At 42.3% G+C, this 21,206-nt stretch overlaps 1 protein-coding gene across 1 annotated transcript in view; it reads right to left on the bottom strand.

The window, feature by feature from the left end:
* LOC149455785 (24-hydroxycholesterol 7-alpha-hydroxylase-like) overlaps nt 1-21,206 on the bottom strand; it is a 116,825-nt gene that overhangs the window by 83,753 nt on the left and 11,866 nt on the right. The window contains exons 2-4 of the mRNA XM_089685902.1: nt 10,476-10,611; nt 5,562-5,736; nt 2,173-2,322 (exon numbers count right to left, since the gene is read on the bottom strand). Of these exons, the coding sequence (XP_089542028.1) occupies nt 2,173-2,322; nt 5,562-5,736; nt 10,476-10,611 (461 nt within the window). The remainder of the gene's footprint in view (nt 1-2,172; nt 2,323-5,561; nt 5,737-10,475; nt 10,612-21,206) is intronic.

Here is a 21,206-nt window from a genome sequence, read left to right as displayed (position 1 = left end):
GTCGCATAAGATTTCTGGTGTCGTAAGTCTGCCAAGGCTGTAACGGTCGGGGCCTGATGCTTCGTGTTGTTAGAGGAGCAAGTGAGTCTAATGCGGATGAAAGCGAACTGTTGTAGACAGTAGTGGTCAGGTCAGGGCAGGACAGGGGAGAGATTGTGTCAAAGAGTTGGTCAGTTGTAGAGTGGAAAGGAGCAGGGTTCAAGTTGTGAAGGTTTCTGCGAGTAATTGTTTGCTGCTTGGAGGGATAGGTGTATGAAGATGAGGACACTGTGAAGGTGATGAGATTGTGATCAGAGAGAGGAAAGGGGGTGTTTGCGAGGTTGTAGGGAGTGCAAAGATGGGAGAAAACAAGGTCTAATGTATTCCCATCAGAGTGAGTGGAGGACTGTATACACTGTGCTAATGCAAAAGATGAGGTTAGGTTGAAGAGTTGGGATGTAGCCGGGTTGTTGACATTAATAGGGATGTTAAAATCTCCGAGAATGATAGTGGGTAGTTCAGAGGAGAGAAAGTAGGGTAGCCAGGTGGAGAAATCATCAAGGAAGCGGGAATCCGGTCCAGGAGGCCAATAGATCACTGCAATCCTCAGAGAAATGGGAGAGAACAGCCGGATGCAGTGAGTCTCGAAAGAAGAGAAGGATAGAGAGGGAGGGTTAGGGAGGACTTGAAAGGTGTTCAGTGGGGATAGAAGCAAACCAACCCCACCACCTTTCCGACCACTGGGTCTGGGTGAGTGGGTCTAGAGAAGGCCTCCATAGGAAAGTGCTGCGGGAGAAGCAGAATCTGCTGCTTGGAGCCAGGTTTCTGTAATTGCTAGTAGGTTAAGGGAGCAAGAGACAAAAAGGTCATGGACAGAGGTGAGCTTATTACAGACAATGTAATGAAGTATAGCTTAAAGTGATATTAAACCTTTGTTTTTTTTAAAATAACAAAAATGTTATACTTATCTTCTCTGTGCAATGGTTTTGTCCAGAACAGCTCTGACCCTCCTCTTCTGCGGTCCCCCCTGGCTCCTCCCCTTTTCCACGTATTCCCCCAACCCCAGCAAGCCGCTTGATAAGGTGGGTATTCGTACGGGATAGCTTACAAGCCCCGCTCGCTGCATCTATTGACACAGACAGAGGGGTTTGCCCTGCTCCCCCTCCCTCATCATAGAATTTGATTGACAGCAGCAGGAGCCAAAGGCTCCTATTAATCTGCCCCAGAAGGAGGGAGAGAGCAGAGAAAACATACGGGCTTTAGAACTACTAGAAGTTGTGCAGGCATCAGGATCCTGTAGAAACCTTCACTGCAGGGATGCCCCGTTCTCTTCCCGCCTTATGCGAAGCTGCTGTGAAAAAGTTTTCAAGGAGGACCCACATGCCTCATCCATTGAGTAAGATTCTTTCATTGCTTTCTCTGCCTGCAACATGATCTGTGAATGGAGAAGGGAATCCTGTGACTCACCACACCCCCTTTCTCCCCATTCATGTGTTAGGGGCCGTGAAAACAACGAAAGAACGTTTCTCAGAGGAGGAAGCAGGAGGCAGCAGGTCCTCATTGGGAACTTTTTCATAGCAGGTTTACACAAGACCCAAAACTATTAACCTCGCAGTACCGCAACTTCAGTGACAGGAAGAGGACCGGGTATTCCTACAGTGAAGATCCGGCTGCGTGCACAACATGGGACATACTTCAAAGAGGTTATTAGCACACTAAGGTTCCATGCACACTAGGGTTTTTTTAAGCTCCTAGAAGCAGTTATTAGCATTTTTTTTCCTGCTCCTAGAAGCTAAACTGCGTCATCCTATGTGTCCATACACACTACTTTAGGCTAGTAGCATTTTTTTCGCTTCAGCTTCTAGGAGCAGAAAAAATGTGTTTATGGAGTTTTTTGGAGTGTTTTTCCAGCAGAGCACTCCTAAACACTGCTACTAACACTACTAAAACGCTCCTAACAACTTTTTTCTAGCTGTTTTTTCCTCTGCATGTACTTTAAAAACGCTAATAAACTGCTAACACACCTAAAAGATTCTGAACGCTACTAAAAAATGCTGTTGCTGGCCTTTTTCCCAGCGGTTTTTTTTTGAGCTTTAAAAAATGCTAGTGTGCATGGAGCCTAATGCGATAGAGAATTTTTTTCCAGTTAAATATCAGCTTTAACACTGTAATAATGACAGTAAATGTCCTTACTTGAAAAACCACTCAGGTAGCTGGGAGCCGCGCTCAAATCCTTCATCAAAGGTGCGGAAATGCTCTTCAAATTCCTTGATTGTGTCCTTGGTAGTAGGGCACACTCCTTTACCAAACAGATTGTCCACCACGGCAGGGTACATGACTTGCCTGTCAATGAGAACAAGATCCAACCGGGTTTATACTGTTTCTTTTTATTCTTGTTGATTTATTCAATAAATAGAAACAAATTACATTACCCACACCAAGCAATCAGAACTCACTCTACTGCAGTTAGACCAGAACAACATGGCTACTGAACTGGTAGCTAAAGGCTTGTTCATAATAGTGGTTGAGGGGGTGGTAAAACCCTGTGGTTGAGCCATTTTTTACCACCCCACCAACCACTCCTGCTTTAGCTGCATGTGGGGGTATACAGAGCAGCTGTGATGCTTTGATTTGTACTATGGCAGCAATTGTACCCCCCCCCCCAGGCGATCCATTCAAGCGAATGGGGTCATGCTGCAACGCATGCCCTATATGGAAGAAAAATATATTTGAAATATATTTTAAAAATATTTTTCCCAAAAATATTGACATATATTTGAAATACTACAATTTTGGCCATATTCAATATTTTTCAAAATATATTTCAATTAAAAAAAATAAATAAATAAATAAATATATATATATATATATATATACATATATATATATATATATATATATATATATATATACTGTATGTTGAAATGCGTTTTCAAATATACTGTATGTCTTTAAAAATAGAAATCTACATTTTTGGAATGCATTTACAAATATATGTAAAAATAGGTTAAAATTACTTTTTTAATGTTAAAAAAAAAAATCTGAAGAATATATTTAAAAAAATATATTTTTTAACTTAGGGAGGTGACCCAAGTGAAATTTTGTTATTACCTATACATTCTAGTGTCACATAGCCCCTTACTCCCCCCCTCCCCAGATTATTATATATATTTTTTTTCTGTTCCTTCCCCCATATTCCCCCCACCACCTCATTCTACATTTCCTTTTCTTGCTGTTCTTCTTTCAGACCTCCTTTTCTTTTCACACCTGTTATACCACCCTATCATTCATTCTTCACCAACCAAATGGAGCATTTACTTCCACACAAATATGACTAACTGCAACTATATCACTCACTCAAGCTATAAATACGTAAAGTAAAAAATAGAACTATCCAGCTCAACTTGCCAGCCTACCCCAGTCTAATAATGGCTATTGTCAGCAAGGAACATGGATAAGTATAACTTATCAAAGGAGGGGGATAAGAAAGCCAGTTCAAACGACAATAGTCATTATTAGACTGGGGTAGGCTGGCAAGTTGAGCTGGATAGTTCCATTTTTTACTCTGTGACGCCTTCCATGTTCACTGTTTAAAAAGCCAGTTATAGACCTGGGTAGGTGACCAGTTTTTTATTTGTATAAATACGTAAACCATGACTTTCACAGCATCCAATGCTTTCCCTACCCTAACATCCATATCACCTTATCACTTAGAATTGCTGACATTCAAGCAGTGACAGCATGTACATACGTAGAGCCTCTTTCCTCTGCGTATCCACTGGTCTACATTATATGCCTGAAGTAACGTTCTAGCCCATTTTGACTTGTATTACTGTTTATAATATGTCCCGTCTGCGAAACGGGAGGCAACATCTCATGTTTATGTTATGACTATGATCTATAGCTGTATATGCTATCTTGTTTCTTCTGCTTCTGGAAAAAAAAAAGATATTTTTAAATATTTCTCATATATTTCTGTGACAGCATATTCCATGATTCTAAACAGAGCAACCATTAGATGACTGCATATACTTAAAACCACTCCAACTGGCCAGGACAAGACTGGCTGACTGGCTACCAGGCTGATAATAGGAATTAGTAGCAAGTTGCTACATCTAAGTATATTTTGCTTTTTGTTTAGGTGAACTCAACAGTAAACTAATAATTTTGGCTTCTCCTTTATGGTATCCTTTCTTGCCTGATGTAATGCGGGGGGACTCTGATATAATGTGAGGGGACTCTGGGGGCCCTGATGTCATGTGGGGGGATCCTGGGGACCCTGAAGCAATGCGGGGGGGGGGGACTCTGGGGACCTTGAAGCAATGCGGGAGGGACTCTGGGGACCCTGAAGTAATGCGGGGGGGATTCTGGGGACCCTGAAGTAATGCGGGGGGGGACCCTGAAGTAATGCGTGGGGGGGAGACTCTGGGAACCATGAAGTAATGCGGGGAGGGGACTCTGGGGACCATGATGTAATGCGGGGAGGGGACTCTGGGGACCATGATGTAATGCGGGGAACACTTAACAGTGGCATTTCATGCGATACTTTTCAAGGGAGTGTTTAGGGTCGAAGTTAGGGGTTGGATGGGGCAAATGGTGGCGAGTAACTCTTAAGGCCTGGCTAGTAACTCAGGACTTTTTTGAGCCCTGTGTAAAGGCTTTTAAAGCCTTTACACCATAGTTTGGTGCTGTTCTATGGGCGTACACAATTTTAAAGCGTGATATGTTAGGTATCTATATACTCGGCGTAGCATAATTTACATTTTACCAGAAAATTGGGTATTATATTGTGTTTGTGTTCACTAAAATTCATTAAAGTGTATTTTCTCCAAAATGTTCGCCTTTGAAAAACCGCTGCACAAATACTGCGTTACATAAGAAATTGCAACACCCACCATCTTATTCTCTAGGGCAGTGGTCTCCAAACTTAGGCCCTTTGCTAGCCTTTATCCAGCCCTTGGTGCACTATTCCTCTCTCTGACACCAACGATGGGGCACTGTTCCTCCCACTGATAGAAACAATGGGGCACTATTCTTCCCACTGATACCAATGATAGGTCACTATTCCTCCCCCCGACACCAACGATGGGACACTATTCCTCCAACTGATACAAACGATGGGGCACTATTCCTCCCACTTATAGAAATAATAGGGCACTATTCCTCCCACTGATAGAAACAATGGGGCACTATTCTTCCCACTGATACCAACGATGGGGCACTACTCTTCCTCCTACTGCCCACCAACCCTGAGGCCATGTTTATTTTCACTAATGCTGGGCCCAGGACAATTTTACCCCCACTGGCCACAAACTGGCCCTCCTAAAGTCTGAAGGACAGTAGACTGGCCCTTTGTTTGAAAAGTTTGGAGACCCCTACTCTAGGGCCTCTGCTTTTTACATGTATGTGAAAAGTGTCAGAAATGGCCCGACAGGCAAGTAGTTAAAAATAGAAGAAAACTTTGGTGGGAAGAACAAAAAAAAAAAAAAAAGAAGAAAATTCCTATCAAAAAAATCTTATCAACATTTATAAAGGTCACAGGTCATAAGGTACATAAATCCTCCTTGGATTAATTCTCTTACCTCACCAGGTCGTAGAGTTCCTTAGTGCCCTGTGAGCTCAGTTGGTCCAGATGCGAGGAAAATTCACTGCACAATCGGGTTACATGCGCGTTCAGTCTGTTATGTGACAGCCTAAATGTCATCATTTTCAATATGTCACCGTGTAACTTATAGAAGGTTTCCTCTTTAACGGATGCTGTTTTTGGATTTAATAAAAAAGGTAGATGGTGCAAAGGATTATTTTCTTGAACAATAAAACATCCTATTCAAGTCTCAGGTATAGAAAATGGTACTTCAACTTCAACAAAATATTGTTACTAGAGTGACCCTAAGCTGTAAATTGTGGAACTCCGGCCCACAAATGTCAAATTTTACTATGGATTATTTGGTGAAAAGATGGACATATTGCCAAGCGCTTATTGCTGTCTTTGCCCCCATTAACGAGATTTACCTTTACTTCCAGCAGTGGAGACCGGGCAGAAAGTGAACTGGAAATATCCCCAACTCCAATCTTTCTACAATTGTCAAAGGTTCTAGTTAGGCTACGTTCACACTAGCTTTGTCAGCAGGCGCCAGACAGGTGTTTGGGAAGCGTTTTTAACGCTTCTCAAACGCCTATGAAAATTCTGCACATGGCAGCACACAGTGCTGTTCACACTGAAGAGTTAGCGTCGCGGCAAAACTGACACCTAGTGTCGAGTCAGGAGGAGTCGAAGCCTCCCATTCAAGTCTATGGTGCTGCTCCGCAAATGCCTGGCAGGCATTTAATACCAAATGCCTGCCAGGTTAATACCATTTAACTTCATTATAGGAGTTTTTGGTGTGGTTTTATCAACTACCTCAAAACCACGCATAGGGCATTTTGGGAGTGTTTGAGGAACGTTAAAAACGCTTCCCAAATGCCCGTCTAACACCTGTCAAATGCTATAGGGGCATTGGCAAGAGTTAGAAATAAAGTCAAGTGTGAACGAGCCCTAACAGAAGTCATTGCTCTGAGCTGGACTTACTTTTTTTCCCTCTCTGGTGTCCAATATTGAAACATTCCTAGGGATAATCCACCAGGGAGCCAGCCAGAAGTACCTAGAGGATTTGCTGAAGGAATAAATTGAGAACACACTATAGATGCGAAAAGTCCACGTCACATGGAACAGGAATTGAAGGGAAATCTACTGAACAGGGACACACACTGCAATCAAATCTTAACAGAGTATTTAACCACTTGCCTACGGGGCACTTATACCCCCTTCCTTACCAGGCCAATTTTCAGCTTTCAGCGCTGTCGCACTTTGAATGACAATTGCGCAGTCATTCAACATTGTACTCATATGAAATTTTTATCATTTTTTTCTCACAAATATAGCTTTCTTTTGGTGGTATTTACTTTACTTGCCACTGGGTGTCTTACTTTTTGCGCTATAAACAAAAAAAGAGCAAAAAATTTGAATAAAAAAAAGTTTGTTTCTATTATAAAATTTTGCAAACAGGTAATTTTTCTCTTTCACTAATGTGCGTTGATGAGGCTGCACTGATAGGCGGCACTGATGGGCACTGATAAGCAGCACTGATAGGCGGCACTGATAGTTGGCACTGATGGGTACTGATAGTTGGCACTGACTGGTGGCACTGCTGGGCACTGACTGGCGGCACTGCTGGACTGCAATGGTGGGCACTGCTGGGCACAGGTGGGTGGCATTGCTGGACACAGGTGGGCGGAGCTGGTGGGTGGCACTGCTGGGCATCGATAATCAGGGCACTGATCATCAGTTCCCTGATGATCGGTGCCGATCCCTGCTCTGACAACTGCCGATTCTAGGCAGTACTTTCCTCACACTCTGACAGCGTGAGGAGAGTGCAGCCGAGAACCGGCAATTGCATTTCCCAGTGATCAGCGTGTCATTGGACACGGCTGATCATGTGATAAAAGGACACTTTAATTGGCCTTTTACCACATCACGTGATCAGCTGTGTCCATAGGACACAGTGATCGCGGAGATCGCCCTGGGCGCGCAGGAGAGCACATTCTGGGAGGATATCATATGATGGCCTCCCAGAACTGGCCACAGTGCAGCCGTCATTTGGCTACCTGCAGTCGGCAAGTTGTTAACCTTCCTCCAGTCTGCACAAATAAACAAATGAATAAAATGCCTTTTCATGAAGTTTCACTTGAGGGCTTATCTGGTAAAACCAACCCTATTGTACTGTGAAGAGGTGGCATACATATACATTTTCCCTGAAATGCTTAATTTTTTTCCCCCAGTGGGTGGGCAAGGGAATGCATAAGATCTGAGCATCCTGACCTGTATATCGGGAGCTTATTTCAGCATTCTGACTTGTATGGATGTAGTACTACTCCCTTAGGGGTTGCTGTTGAATTTGGATCCCCCAATAGTCCTTCACTCCCAGTCAGATAGCACTTTTTACACACGCGTTCATCCACGGTCAGAAATCAGGCCTAGAGCGTTGGTTTTGTTTCAGTCCTGACTGAATTTTGACTCCTCTGACTATCTCACCTGAGCTGCTAATCAGCACCTCTCTAGCCATCAGGGTCTAGCTCCACCTAGTGTAACCAGAAGGGAGCTACATGTATATCTGGACCTGCTAAGCACTATGTAATGTATAAGTTTTAGGCAGGTGTGAAAAAATGCTGTAGATTAAGAATGCTTTTGGAAATAAAAGTGTTACTTTATTTTTTATAAATTAACAAAATTGAACATAAATGAACAGAAGAGAATCCAAATCAAATCAATATTTGGCGTGACCATCCTTTGACTTCAAACCAGTATCAAATCTTTAATTTTTCTAGGTACACTTGCACGCAGTTCTTGAAGGAACTTTGCAGGTAGGTTGTTCCCGACATCTTGGAGAACTAACCACAGATCTTCTGTGGATGAAGGCTGCTTCAAATCTTTCTTGGCTATCAAATCCTTCAGCGCCTAGGGAGTGTGAATGCTCGGGTGCCCCCATAGCAAGCTGTTTGCTGGGGGGCACCCGACAGGAGAAAGGGGTCAGGAGTGCCAGGGGGAAGGGGCGCGGGGGTACCCGAGAACAGGAGGATCCGGGCTGCCCTGTGCAAAACCATTGCACACAGCAGGTAAGTATAGACGTGTTTGTTTTCTTTTTTTATTTAAGCCTTTAGAGTCACTTTAAATTTCCTTGGCTGACCACTATGTCTGTGGTTATCAATGTTGCCCGTTTCTTTATGCTTCTTCAAAAGAGCTTGAACAGCTCTTGAAATCGCATTTTGCTTTGAAATCTTTGCCTGGCAGAGAGCATGCTGATGCATTATAACTAGCTTGTGTCTTGTTGCTGTGCTCAGTCTTGCCATGGTGTATGATCTGTGACATGAAACAATGTTGTACAACCTCACCTTAGTAGCAGAGTTTGGCTGTTCCTCACCCAGTTTTAAGCCTACTACACAGCTGTTTCTGTTTCAGTTAATGACTGTGTTTCAACCTAGCATAGCACCTGCTTGGTATAATTGGTTATTCATGCACCTGACTCTAATCTTACAAAATCCCTGACTTTGTGCAAGTGTATAGAGTGTGCAAGTGTAAGAATTGATGCTGGTTTGAAGCCAAAGGGTAGTCGTACCAAATATTGATTTGATTTAGATTTGATTTAGATTTTTCTTTTGTTCGCTCACTTTGCATCATAAAAATAAACAATTCAAATATATATTTTTGAATGTACACTATTCTTATTTCACAGCATTTCTTCACACCTACCTAAACCTTTTGCACAGTACTGTATATGCCTAGACCTGATTTTGGAATTCTGATCATTGTACCTGGACCTAATTTGAGCATCGTGACCTGTATATCTTGCGTTCCTTGAGTTGCATACAAAACTTGGAAACACGTACCTGTGGATCCTGCCCGTGAAAGGGTCCATGCGCAATAGGATTAAAAAAAATGCCATTTCTTTTGGCAGAAACCCCCCCCCCCACACTCATATTTGATTTTGTACGCATATTTAGGAGCATTTAATGTTTGTTTTCTGCCAGAAAACTCCACTTAAAAACGCAAATCAGAAGGGTTATTTTTTCTGCCTCTACACATGGAGTTTAAAATATGCCTCAAAACATCCTAATGTGCATGGATAGATAGGATAACACTGAACTGCTTCTACAGGCAAAATACAAAACTCCTGTAGAAGGAGCGTTTTTTTAAGCCAAGTGCGCATGAACCCTAATCCTGTCTGATGATCTACTTAGGAGGTTGATCTGACCTTGGGCTCTTGTCTTTGTTTGCCACATGCTTGAACATTTGCCTGAGGTGCAACTTTTCCCAAACCCTGTCTGCCTTAACCCAAACTTTGCTATCTATCTGGAAGAAGGGGCCTGTCTGTGATGGTCCCAGAGCTCTCCAATCAGCAGAGAGCATAAGATTTGCTGACTGCAAAGCTATAGATCAGACCCAGCAGAAGGACATCTAAAGAGAGAGCATTTGTTCCAGAAAGAGAGCAAGAGCCCTTATCTACAGCATGTTGGTGGGTACAAGCTTTTCTACCTAGAATGTGGCTGTTTATAAAGAAAAGAAACTGTGTCAAGGTGCTTTTGATGGCATCATGTGACGATGCCTGATGAAGGGGTCCTGCGAGACTCCGAAACGTTGCCTTGCTGTAACTATGTGATAGTTCATTAAAACCTTTGGACCCATATTGGTGATCCTCGGTGTGCTGGTGACATTTTCCCATACCGGTTTGCAATTTACATCTGTAGGAATGCAAAACCAAATGAAGGCAATTGCATTTCAATGCTTCTGTCAGTGTATTCTTAATGAACTCTAAAACGAATGTCAAACTGAGGCCCTGGACACAAGACTGTAGTCTGACGTCACCGGCCCCAGGACGCCTTTTGTTTTATACATCTAGTATGTTCTCTGGAAATGGATGGTATAACAAATGTTAGAGTGGTTAGGTTTTGTCTATGTTTACCTGTGTGCTGGACAGGTTTCTGCACAGCCTGTAGAAAGTTCACTTCCTTGGATTTGAAGAAGGCAGACATTCCTTCATCTCCACTGACAAAAGTCAATCTGTTGCCTGCAGCCACTACAGTAAAGATTGGTCCATGCTGAAAGACATTGTGGAGATGCTTCATGAAATGTGGGATACACTTATTGATTGAACATAAACAAAAGGCACCTAAAAGCATACTTCTATATATTGTCACACTGCGTGAACTAGGGAATATGTTTCCTCTACAAGTAGTAAACCGATCCTACTACCTGAACCTTTTCTTGATTAAATTGATTAGCAGCTTGAAGCGTTTTTTCTCTCTGTACTGGTACATGTCCATGAGCAGTCTACTTTCCTGTCTTCTGATGGTTTCTTGTATCTTCATGAAGGGCTAGTCTACTAGCTGACAAAGCGATGATTTCGGATCAGTCACTTCTACATGTGTTCCAAACTTTCATGGAAACATTTCTTGAAATACATCTTTATTAATCCCCCTTCACATGGGGCAGACCCATCAGCAGATCCACTTGCACAGAAGCAAGTGGATGACAGGTCCTCTCTGGGCTGTTGGATGGAAATGGGCTGCCTGTCTGTTTCCATCCCACTGCCATCTGATCCAATCAGCCAGATGGGGAGCAGATCCCCTTCTGTCTGTTTTTAGTGGATAGGATCGGATGCGGGCGGGTGTAAACGGACACATATCCATTTACACCCGCTGCTCCATAGAGAGCAATGAAGCGTTTGATCAGTTCCGCTTGAAAAATGGACAGGCGGACCCGGTCGGTCCGCTCATATGAAAGGGACCTTACACACCCAAAATGATTTTGTTAAAGCTGGAAATGTGAAGGAAAAAAACATAACTGAATGTCTTAAAAACGCGATGAATTGAACTTCTTTTCCCATGCCAGCTTAATTCATGGCAATCAGACTTTCCAAACAAATTACTATTTTTGTTTATACAGGGTGAACAAATATGTATCGCATCATCATCTCTTGGTGTCTTCCAGATCCACACCATGGGATATCTGTAGATAGCAGCACCTACCATGGTGTAGATACCCTAATACAGACTTAGAAGTTGCAAAAAGTGCTCTTTGTCTGAGGGTATATAGGGGATGCAGTCAAATTTGAATGCCTCCAGAAAGACAGATTACAGATTTTTTTTTTTTTTTTATTGTGGGGTGTACAAATATGTAGAGCATGATAAGCAGCCAATTCTCTTGGTAATTTTTTTCACACAAAAAGAGCTTTATTTTGGTGGTATTTGATTACCACTGTTTTTTAATACTGTATATAAACAAAAAGACTGACAATTTTGAAAAAAAAATGTTAATTTACTTTTTGCTATAAAACATATCCAATGAAAAAAAAATTCTTTCTTCATAAAATTTAGGCTAAAATGTATTCTGCTACATGTCTTTGGGGAAAATAAATCCAATATATGTATATTAATTGGTTTGCATGAAAGTTATAGCATCTATAAATGACAGTATATATACTGGAATTTTTATTTAGTAGTAAATTTGACAATCAGCTGCTTCTAGCGTGACTGTGATAGTGCGGCGGGTACTGCCACTGAGTGCGAACTGCCACTGACATCACCATAGCTAATATGCACTGACACTGTACTAATGACACTGGGTAGGAAGGGGTTAAAATCTGGGGCAAAGGGTTAACTCTTTGCCTAGAAAGTGTTTATGTGCAAGCTGATTTTTACTAAAGGATGTGCTGGTTTTTATTCCCTGCTTTGTAGGGAAACAAAAACCGACACATCCCCACCAAAAGGACTGAGCTCAGTGTTGGTTTATATTTACAGAGCTCTGTTCTGTCTTCCTCCTCGCCGATCAGCGGGTCCAGGCTGTCAATCATTGGCCGATGAATGAATCACAGCACAGCCAGGTCGGTGGGCAAGCAAGCGCCAGAGCATTCTTTAGGGCAGGGCAAATGGGGCAGCTGCCCTAGCCCCAGTCATTTCTGTGGGGTCCAAAGCAGCTGCCCCATACTTGCCAACTGTCCCGGTTTACATTCACTTGTCCCTTAAAGTCTTCCCCCTGCGCTATGTCCTGATATCTCAGCGTAAAGTGCTATCACAGCTCTGCCTTATTGCAGTACAGATGACTCAGACCATGTCATCATTCACATGTAAATAACCTGCATTGCTATATAAATAGCGGCGGCATTTATATGTATGTCATGTGCCCCAGAGGCTCCATTCACCATCACCTCTGCTGAATGCTGCCTACTGGGGAGGTAAGCAGGGGCATGGTTGAAAGTCCTGCCTGCAACTGTGGTCATTGAGCCTACCATCAGCCTGTTCTGCAAGGGTAAGCAAAGTGAAAGAGGCGTGGGGTAAATGTGTGCAGAGATAGGCAGAGAAGGAATTACAGTTTAGTGAGCAAGGAGAGGATGTACAGAGGTAAAGATGGATGGGTGCAAAGATGAGCAGAGGAGGCAAGTAGAGTTATAGTGATGGTAGTGGGGGGGGGGGGGATGGAGAGGATGGGGGAGGTTTAGGGTGCATAGGTTATCAGTGAGCCCTAATGATATGCTGTAACCTTTAGCAAACAATCAGTGAGCTGTAATGATGTGCTTTAACCTCTAGCAAACACTAGGTATGTGATCCAGTCGTCGCCGTATAAGTTATGGGGTCAGCAAGTGGGTAAAGACGCACTTCTAGGCCTGCATCTGTAATCAAATGAAGGAAAACTTCAAACAAACTCAAGAGCTCTGATAAGGTGGCTCCCACCCAGCAAGGCTTCCCTCAATGGGCACCCAACTGTAGCCAGACCAAAACTGGAAGAGTCCAGGGTAATTTTAATTGTTGCTGCTCACGTTTTTACTCCATATAGAGAGTTCAATATTGGTTCAAATATATATCTGTGAAGTCATGGTTTTACTGGTTTTTTTTGTTCACCAAGTTTTATCCTGTGTTGAACTCTGATGAAGGGGGAGTGGTGTTGCCCACAAAATGCATTTGCAGTTTTTATATAACTTTTTTTTATGAACATTTAAAATTATCTTGGACTGTTTCATCCAGGCTTGGTCTGGCTCTCCTTTCTGTATTTCTATACAGTATGTTGAAAATAGCAGCTGTGCTAGAATAGTCTCACTATTTATAGATGGTAAAAAATGCAACATCCTGTATACATCCAATGCATGTTGCTGACCTGGGAAGGCATTTGTTTTTGCACAATGACTGGAATTTTAATACATACAGTAGTTAAACATGCATCGCTTGGCCCCTGTCCAACAGAACAATGCCCAGAACCTGCACAATTTGGTAAAATGTCCATAATAGGAAAGAGGAAGCGTGCATATTCCTTTGCAAACAGCGACCATCAGAAAGTCGAAATTTGGATATTTGCTTCAGAAAGCCTCTGGATGCTGAAGGAGGGATGAATGTTGAGATAGAATGTACTTTTGTGCCTCTCACAATAACAGATTTGCTTAAACGTTTTAAAATCTATGTAGTGTAAAATAAATAAAAAACAAAAGAAATGCTTCTTTCGCTTGTATACCCATTTATCAGTTTATAGTAAAAAAAAAATACCAACAGGGTTTTTATTTAATTTGGTGGAAGAAATGTCAACACTCTTCAAAATGTTGATGAGACTACGCTTATAGCTAAAAACATTGAAGACTTTAAAGCAGTTCTTCAGTTTGTTTATTAAAGGTCAGCAGCTACAGTTTTTGACTCCTAATTTTCGCACAACTGACACTCAGCTGTCCTACAATCCAAATCCAGCGTCATCCTCACCAAAGCCAGTTTCTTCACTAACCTTTGGTCCCCAGCCCCAAAGTCAGAGCCTGGGTCCAAACCTGGGCCTTCTGCGGTGAGTGGCAATGTTTCTTCTTGCTGAGCCACCTGGAATGCTGGACAGCTCCCTTGACAATTATTTGGATGATCCTACCTTGACCTTGTTTATCATGAACCTTGAACCCCTTGCTCCTGTGCCATCTATGAATCAATGTGAAAGCTGCCTAAGAGTTGTTAACCCTTTTGTAGGTGCTAATATGCCCATTGTAAAAGTGCCGTGTATGTGTTGTTTAGTACACGGACCTTCTTTTCCTCTTCCAGCTTCTGCTGGCATTGCTCTCCAGGTTGCTAGAACGGTCCCAGGCAAAGTGCAGTTGGTATCACTTTTCTTGGGGCAGAAGCCAGCACTACAGAGGAAGCACCAGCCTATGCTCCTGCTCCCTCCGCGCCAACCAGCTTCCTCTGCTGATGGCCCTGACTTGATGCACTCTGTTAAAATGACATGCTCTTAATTAACCGCTTCCTGACCGCCCTATAACAGAACTACTGCTACAGGGTGACAGGGCTGCGCAACATCAAGTAAATATACGTGATTCCGTGTTTCTGGGTAGGGGGCGCATGCATGCCCTACCCGTGCCGCCATTGGCGGCTTCAGCTGTCGATCACCGGGTCCCGGCCAGTGATTTCCTGCTGGCACCTGGCAATCGCCGAGAAACACTGATGGGGAAGAGACCTCTATGTAAGCAATACAGATTTCTCCCCTTTCAGCTCCAGATCTGTGCTTACATAGTAAAACACAGCACACAGTAAAAACAAACAATCACAGCACACAGTTAACTCTTTTGCAGGCCATACATGGTTCGAACTCCAAACGATTTTTTGTCCAAAAATCAGAAACGTCGTTCACTTGGTAATCTGACGGTGCCATCATCCTAGATTGTGAGCTCGAAAGAGCAGGGCCGTTGAACCCCTTGTGTATTGTATTGTTACTGTATTGTCTCATGTACTGTGCCCCACTATAATGTACAGCGCTGAGCAAACCTTTTTGGCGCTATATAAAATACTATATAAAAATAATAATCATTGATTTCAAAAATCAGCCAACCAAGTCATAAAGTTCAGCCCATATAACAGGCAAAACTTCTGTTCCTTCCAGGTGACGGCTCATGCGCATATTCTTTTTGTAAAAATGATCGTATGATTTTGACCATCATTGAGTCGAAAATCGGGCATGTTGGAAAATTTGTGAAAAACGACTGATCATCAAAAAGGGGAGGAACCACAAAATCGGCTAGTGCCATTGACCCACTAACAGAGCGAAAATCGGCCGATTATTCTTAGGTACAATTTTCAGACGAAAAATCAGTCGATTTTCTACCCATATATGGACGGCCTTAGTGTCACTAGGGATGTCAGTGACGGTTAGTCCCCCCCCCCAGTGTCAGAATTCCCGTAGATTCGCTATAAGTCGCGATCACTGCCATTACTAGCATTAAATAAAATAAAAAATCCAGTATATATATATACCGTCATTTGTAAACACTATAACATTCATATAAACCAATTAATTTACACGTATTGGGATTTTTTTTTTTGCAAAGACATGGAGCAGAATACAATTTGGCCTAAAATTATGACGAAATTAGATTTTTTTAAATTTTTTTACTGGATATGTTTAATAGCAAAAAGTCAAAAATATTGTTTTCTTTCTCAAAATTGTCAGTCTTTTCTTGTTTATAGTGCAAATAATAAAAAAACTCAAAGGCGATCAAATACCACCGAAAGAAAGCTCTATTTGTGGGAAAAAATGGACATAAATTTCATTTAGGTGCGGTGTTGCATGACCGCGCAATTGTCAGTTAAAGTAATGCAGCGCCATATCGCAAACAATGGCCTGGTCTGGAAGGGGGGGAAATCCTCTGGAGGGCAAGTGATTAAAATGACATGTCAAAATTGCATACTTGTCTGCTCTGTGCAATGGTTATGCAGAGAGTAACCCCGATCCTCCTCTTCTTGGGTCCCTGCGAGCGCTCCTGGCGCCCCTCCGACAAGCCCCCCACATAGAAAGCTGCTTTCTATGGGGACACTGTTGCAGGCTTGCTCCAGAGCTGCCCTGTGCTCTCAGCCCATCCCCCGATCCCCTGTCATAGGATTTGATTGACACGAGTGGGAACAAATTTGCTCCAGCTGCTATCAATCTGCCTGGTAAGGAGGGACAGAGCCTGTGCACATCATTGGATCGAGATCGGGTTCAGGTAAGTATAATGCAGGCCATAGACGGGTCGTTTATCAACCGAATTTTCGTCCAAAAGAATAATTGGCAGATATTAGCACCGTTAGTAGGGCAATGTCGATTTTCGAGGTTCCTTCTTGTTTCTTTTATCAGTCATACAGGAAAATCTATGAAAAACGGCCGATTTTCGTAAGCATTGGTGGCAACAGAACGACCATTTTTTCGGACGAAATTATGAAGTGGATCTCTTGATACTAAGCCAAGGTCAGGTAGACCAAGAAAGATTGCAGCCATAATTGCCAGAAGAATTGTTCGGGATACAAAGGGAAACCCATAGGTAACCACAAGAAAAATACACGCTGCTCTGGAAAAAGACAGTGTGGTTGTTTTGAAGAGCACAATCTGATGACACTTGAACAAAAATGAGCTGCATGGTGGAGGTGCCAGAAAGAAGCTTTTACTGCATCAGTGACACAAAAAGGCCTGGTTAGGCAAGTCAAGGTGTTGTCAGGCATATTGTAACCGGGCTTTTTTGTGGCATTGGTGCAGTAAAAGCTTCTTTCTGGTACCTCGACCAAGTGTTCAAGTATCACCGTATTGTACTCCTTAAAAACAACCACACCATCTTTTTCCAGAGCAGCCTGTATTTCTTTTGAGGTTGCCTGTGGGGTTTTGTTTGAATCCCAAACAATTCTTCTGGCCATTATGGCTGCAATCTTTCTTGGTCTACCTGACCTTGGCTTGGTATCAAGAGATCCCCAAACTTTCCACTTCTTAATAGGTGATTTAACAGTACTGACTGGCATGTTCAAGGCTTTGGACATCTTTATATGTGCTTTTCCATCTTCATAAAGTTCCTTTACCTTGTTACGCAGGACTTTTGACAGTTCTTTTCTGATCCCCATGGCTCAGTATCTAGCCTAGTCAGTGCTTCCACGTAAAAGTTAACAAACTCATTGACTATTTATACACTGACACTAACTGCAATTTAAAAAGCCACAGAGGTGGGACATTAACTTCTAATTGGCATTTTAACCCGTGTGTGTCACCTTGTGTGTCTGTACCAAGGCCAAACATTCCAGGGGATGGAAACTTTTGATCCGGGCCATTTGGGTGATTTCTGTTATCTATATATCAATATGATTTACAAAGGAGCCAAACAACTATTTGATAATAAATGGCTTCATATGATCATCATCCTTCAATAAAAGAGCATTATTTGGCATGATCAGTCATATTTTCAATATCAATGCCAAAATTCCACAATTTCTGCAAGGGTATGCAAACATTTGAGCACAACTGTGAGTGTGTGTGTATATACACACACACATATATATATATATATATACATATACATACATAATATATATATATATATATATATATATACACACACATATATACATATATATACACACACACACACACACACATCATGCCTAATTAAATGTTAACACACCAAATCAAATCTGCTCAAAGCCAACCCACAATACAGAGGCTCAACCTCACAGGGCATGTGACAATTTAATATTTTTAGATGCTACGGAAAGGAAAGACGCTGGATTTTACAGAAGAAAAATAAATAAATAAAGTTTTGAATGTTTAACCCCGGGACACAAACTATGAACTTTTACGCTGTCAATTTGTTTTAAGCCATCTTGTGGCCCTGAGCGCCTGGCACAAGTCCAATACAATCAGAGATATCAGTCCCCTCACATAAAGACAATGATAAAGTTGTTTACTTTTGGTCAGATTCCTGCATTAGCCAGTTGATTAAATTCATTTAAAAATAAATCAATTTTGTTCATTCATAGAATGGAAGATAGACGAGTGACAGCAGAAAAAAGACCACATGGTCCATCAAGCCTGCACCGTTTTTTAAATGTATTTATTGTTGTATGACTATAGATCCATGTTTGTCCCGAACATGTCTGAATCCACTTAGGATACGTGCACACAGTACTGATGTTTGATCAGTATTCATGGACAAAATTTCTTGAATATATTTTGCGAGTATTTGTGCGTATATGAGTAAAATGAATTCTAGTTCTCAGAAACAGGACAGACATTGCAAACAAGGATGAATTTTCACAGACATACCATCAAGGAACATAAAGAAGATGACTTTTGCACACCTGTGGGACACCATTTCGCACAACCAGACCACACAAAGGGAGACCTCAATATTTTAGTTCTTAAAAAGGAAAATCTCAAATCCATTCAGGAAAGAAAAGCTTTTGAACTAAGAATGATAATTCTATTTGACACAAGAGATAACGGCCTGAATTTGGACATGGGATTCCTCACTCATTATCCAACAGTTTTATGACTATCAGCTCAAGCATGACTCCCTCTGTGTGAGTGTTGTCTCCCCCCCACTTTGCTTTTGCTGTGTCTTATCTCTAGCCTCTTTTTTTTTTTTTCATCTCTTCTCACATTCTGCTAAAACTTTGTGATTAGTATAGTACTGCTTGGACCTTGAAAAAGGGGACACTCCCCGAAAGCTTGTCCTCAAAATTGTATGCTAGTGCAAATAAAAAAAAGTATCACGGACAGTACTCAATTGTTTCTGTCGCAAATGCACTAATATAGCTACAATCACCTCAAGCAGCTCTCAGAATGGAATTTTGGCTGCTCCAAAATAACATCTTAGAATCATGTGTCTGTAAAATACTGACCAGCAACACAGATTTCTGTATTTTTTTTTTATACTCATCTATATGCAGCGCATGTGTATGCACTTGTGTGTACAGGCACATTGGAAACAATGGGCTCTATTTACATCACAAAAAAAAGTCTGTATGCCTGAAAAGGCTGAGTTTTTAGGCAGCGGTTTGCAAGAGGTCCTACTGTTGACATTGAACATGAAAATGCTACCTTTTTTTATCTGGGAAATCAGCAGTGCAGTGTCAGGTAGAAAGCTTGGATTTAAGGTGAAATAGGTTCATTATTTCCCAGTGACCGGCAGTGCACAATGCCTTTCGCAATATGAAGTACGTAGTGCTTTTCTGGCTGCAGCTCTAGCCTGTTCTCCTGTCTGGCAACACAAGCCCTGATTCAAAGAGACCGTCCAGGCTCTCTGCTCCCTGCAACACTCTGCTGTTGTCCAGTCTAGTCTGCTACCCGTCATCCAGTCTGCTACAGTTCCGTGTCCAGCGCACTCCTACCAGTACAATCTGCTACAAGTTCAGCTTCCACGCCTGTCCGGCTACCACCGCTGCTTTGCTACTGCTTGGTACACCCAACTCTTTGGCTCTCAAAGCACCAACCCATTCTGTATCAGTTTGCACCGTTTGGGTGACCTTGAGGGAGCTTGCAGCCAAGTCCAAACGCCCATAAAGGGGTCCTTGATGGAAAACCAGCTACCCCTAAGACTCCATTGCAGAAAAAGTGGTTGGAACGAGGTAAAGGGTCCACATCTATGCCCTGTGTCAGCTCAAGGCAAAGATGAATTTCCACTAGTGACACAATCGCACTCTGCACTAGAGTAGAGCATGTGTTGCCCTGAATAAACCATAAAACATATCTGGACTGTAGGAAAATTAATCAGGAAAAGGGACTGAACAAATATATAAAAATATAATGGATATGTAGACTTATATAGAAAGGTAGCAAAAATAGATAAACATAACAAACCCTGGAAAAAATATAGAGATAGAAGAAAAATGGAAATATAGAATAGTGAAGACACATACAAGTGGCTGTAAAGACAGTAAAACATTCTAAAAACTTAGAAGTGAGCTAGAAACAGAACACAAAGAATACAAAGTTAGAAACAGGTACAAATAACTGTAGAAATTATTCTAAGTCAGAAATGAGCAGGAACACAAAGTCAAAAACAGATGTAAAGAAGAATTAAAGGGTTTGTTTTTTCCCCATTTATAATTACCTGGTTGGATGCAGCATCAGTCCGATCCTGCATCTGTCCCCTGCTGGCTCTAAGTGTGGGAACTCTTACAGCCGCTCTGAGCAGAGTGGTGATTGTCAGTCACCGCTCTCTGCTCTGCTCCCCTGCGCTCACTGGAGCGCTGGGCTGTAGAGGGGAAAAGGAGTGGTTGGCTCAGGCTCTCAGTGGCTCGCTGAGAGGCTGAGCTAGGTGCTGCTCCAGACTCTGGGGTGGATCTCTACTTTAAAGTCGGGATCTTTCCCCAGCCTGGACTGGCTGAGTGATGTCAACCGACAGCTGGCTTCAGCCTGCTGTCAGTTGAAACCGGGTCACAGGAGTGAACAGGAATGACCTGCACTCCTTGATCCACAGGAGAAGTACAGCCAAAAGAGCTTTGGCTGTACGTCTCCTTTAGGCTGACCATGGACTGGTCATTTATTTTTTCAACCAGCGATTCCCCCATCCACTTACTCAAGGTGGATGGGGAATCACTACCACTGAGCTATTGGGGTTTATTCACTAAAGCTGGTTCACTCAGAATCTCATACACTTCTGCATAGAAACCAATTAGCTTTCAGGTTTTATTGCTAAAGGTTAATTGAACAAGCTGAGGTTAGGAGCTGATTGGCCACCATGTACAGGTGCACAAGATTCTGAGTGAACTAGCTTTAGTAAATCGTCCCGCATTGTGTTCTGATCGAGCAGCATTATCTGACAGGCTGGCTGTACAGATATGAATTGGTAGATCAACTTCGGTACAACCAGGGTGCCTTGCGTAGCACCCTCCTAGTCAGGCTACAATTTATTTTTTGGGCTTCTGCTGTAGCCACAGAA

This window comes from Staurois parvus, unplaced genomic scaffold (assembly GCF_062004578.1).
Source record: "Staurois parvus isolate SC_StPar_1 unplaced genomic scaffold, SC_StPar_1.0 ptg000388l, whole genome shotgun sequence".
Lineage (NCBI taxonomy): Eukaryota > Metazoa > Chordata > Amphibia > Anura > Ranidae > Staurois > Staurois parvus.
Note: the sequence above shows the minus strand (reverse complement) of the source record. Positions and strands in the feature narration are given on the sequence as shown.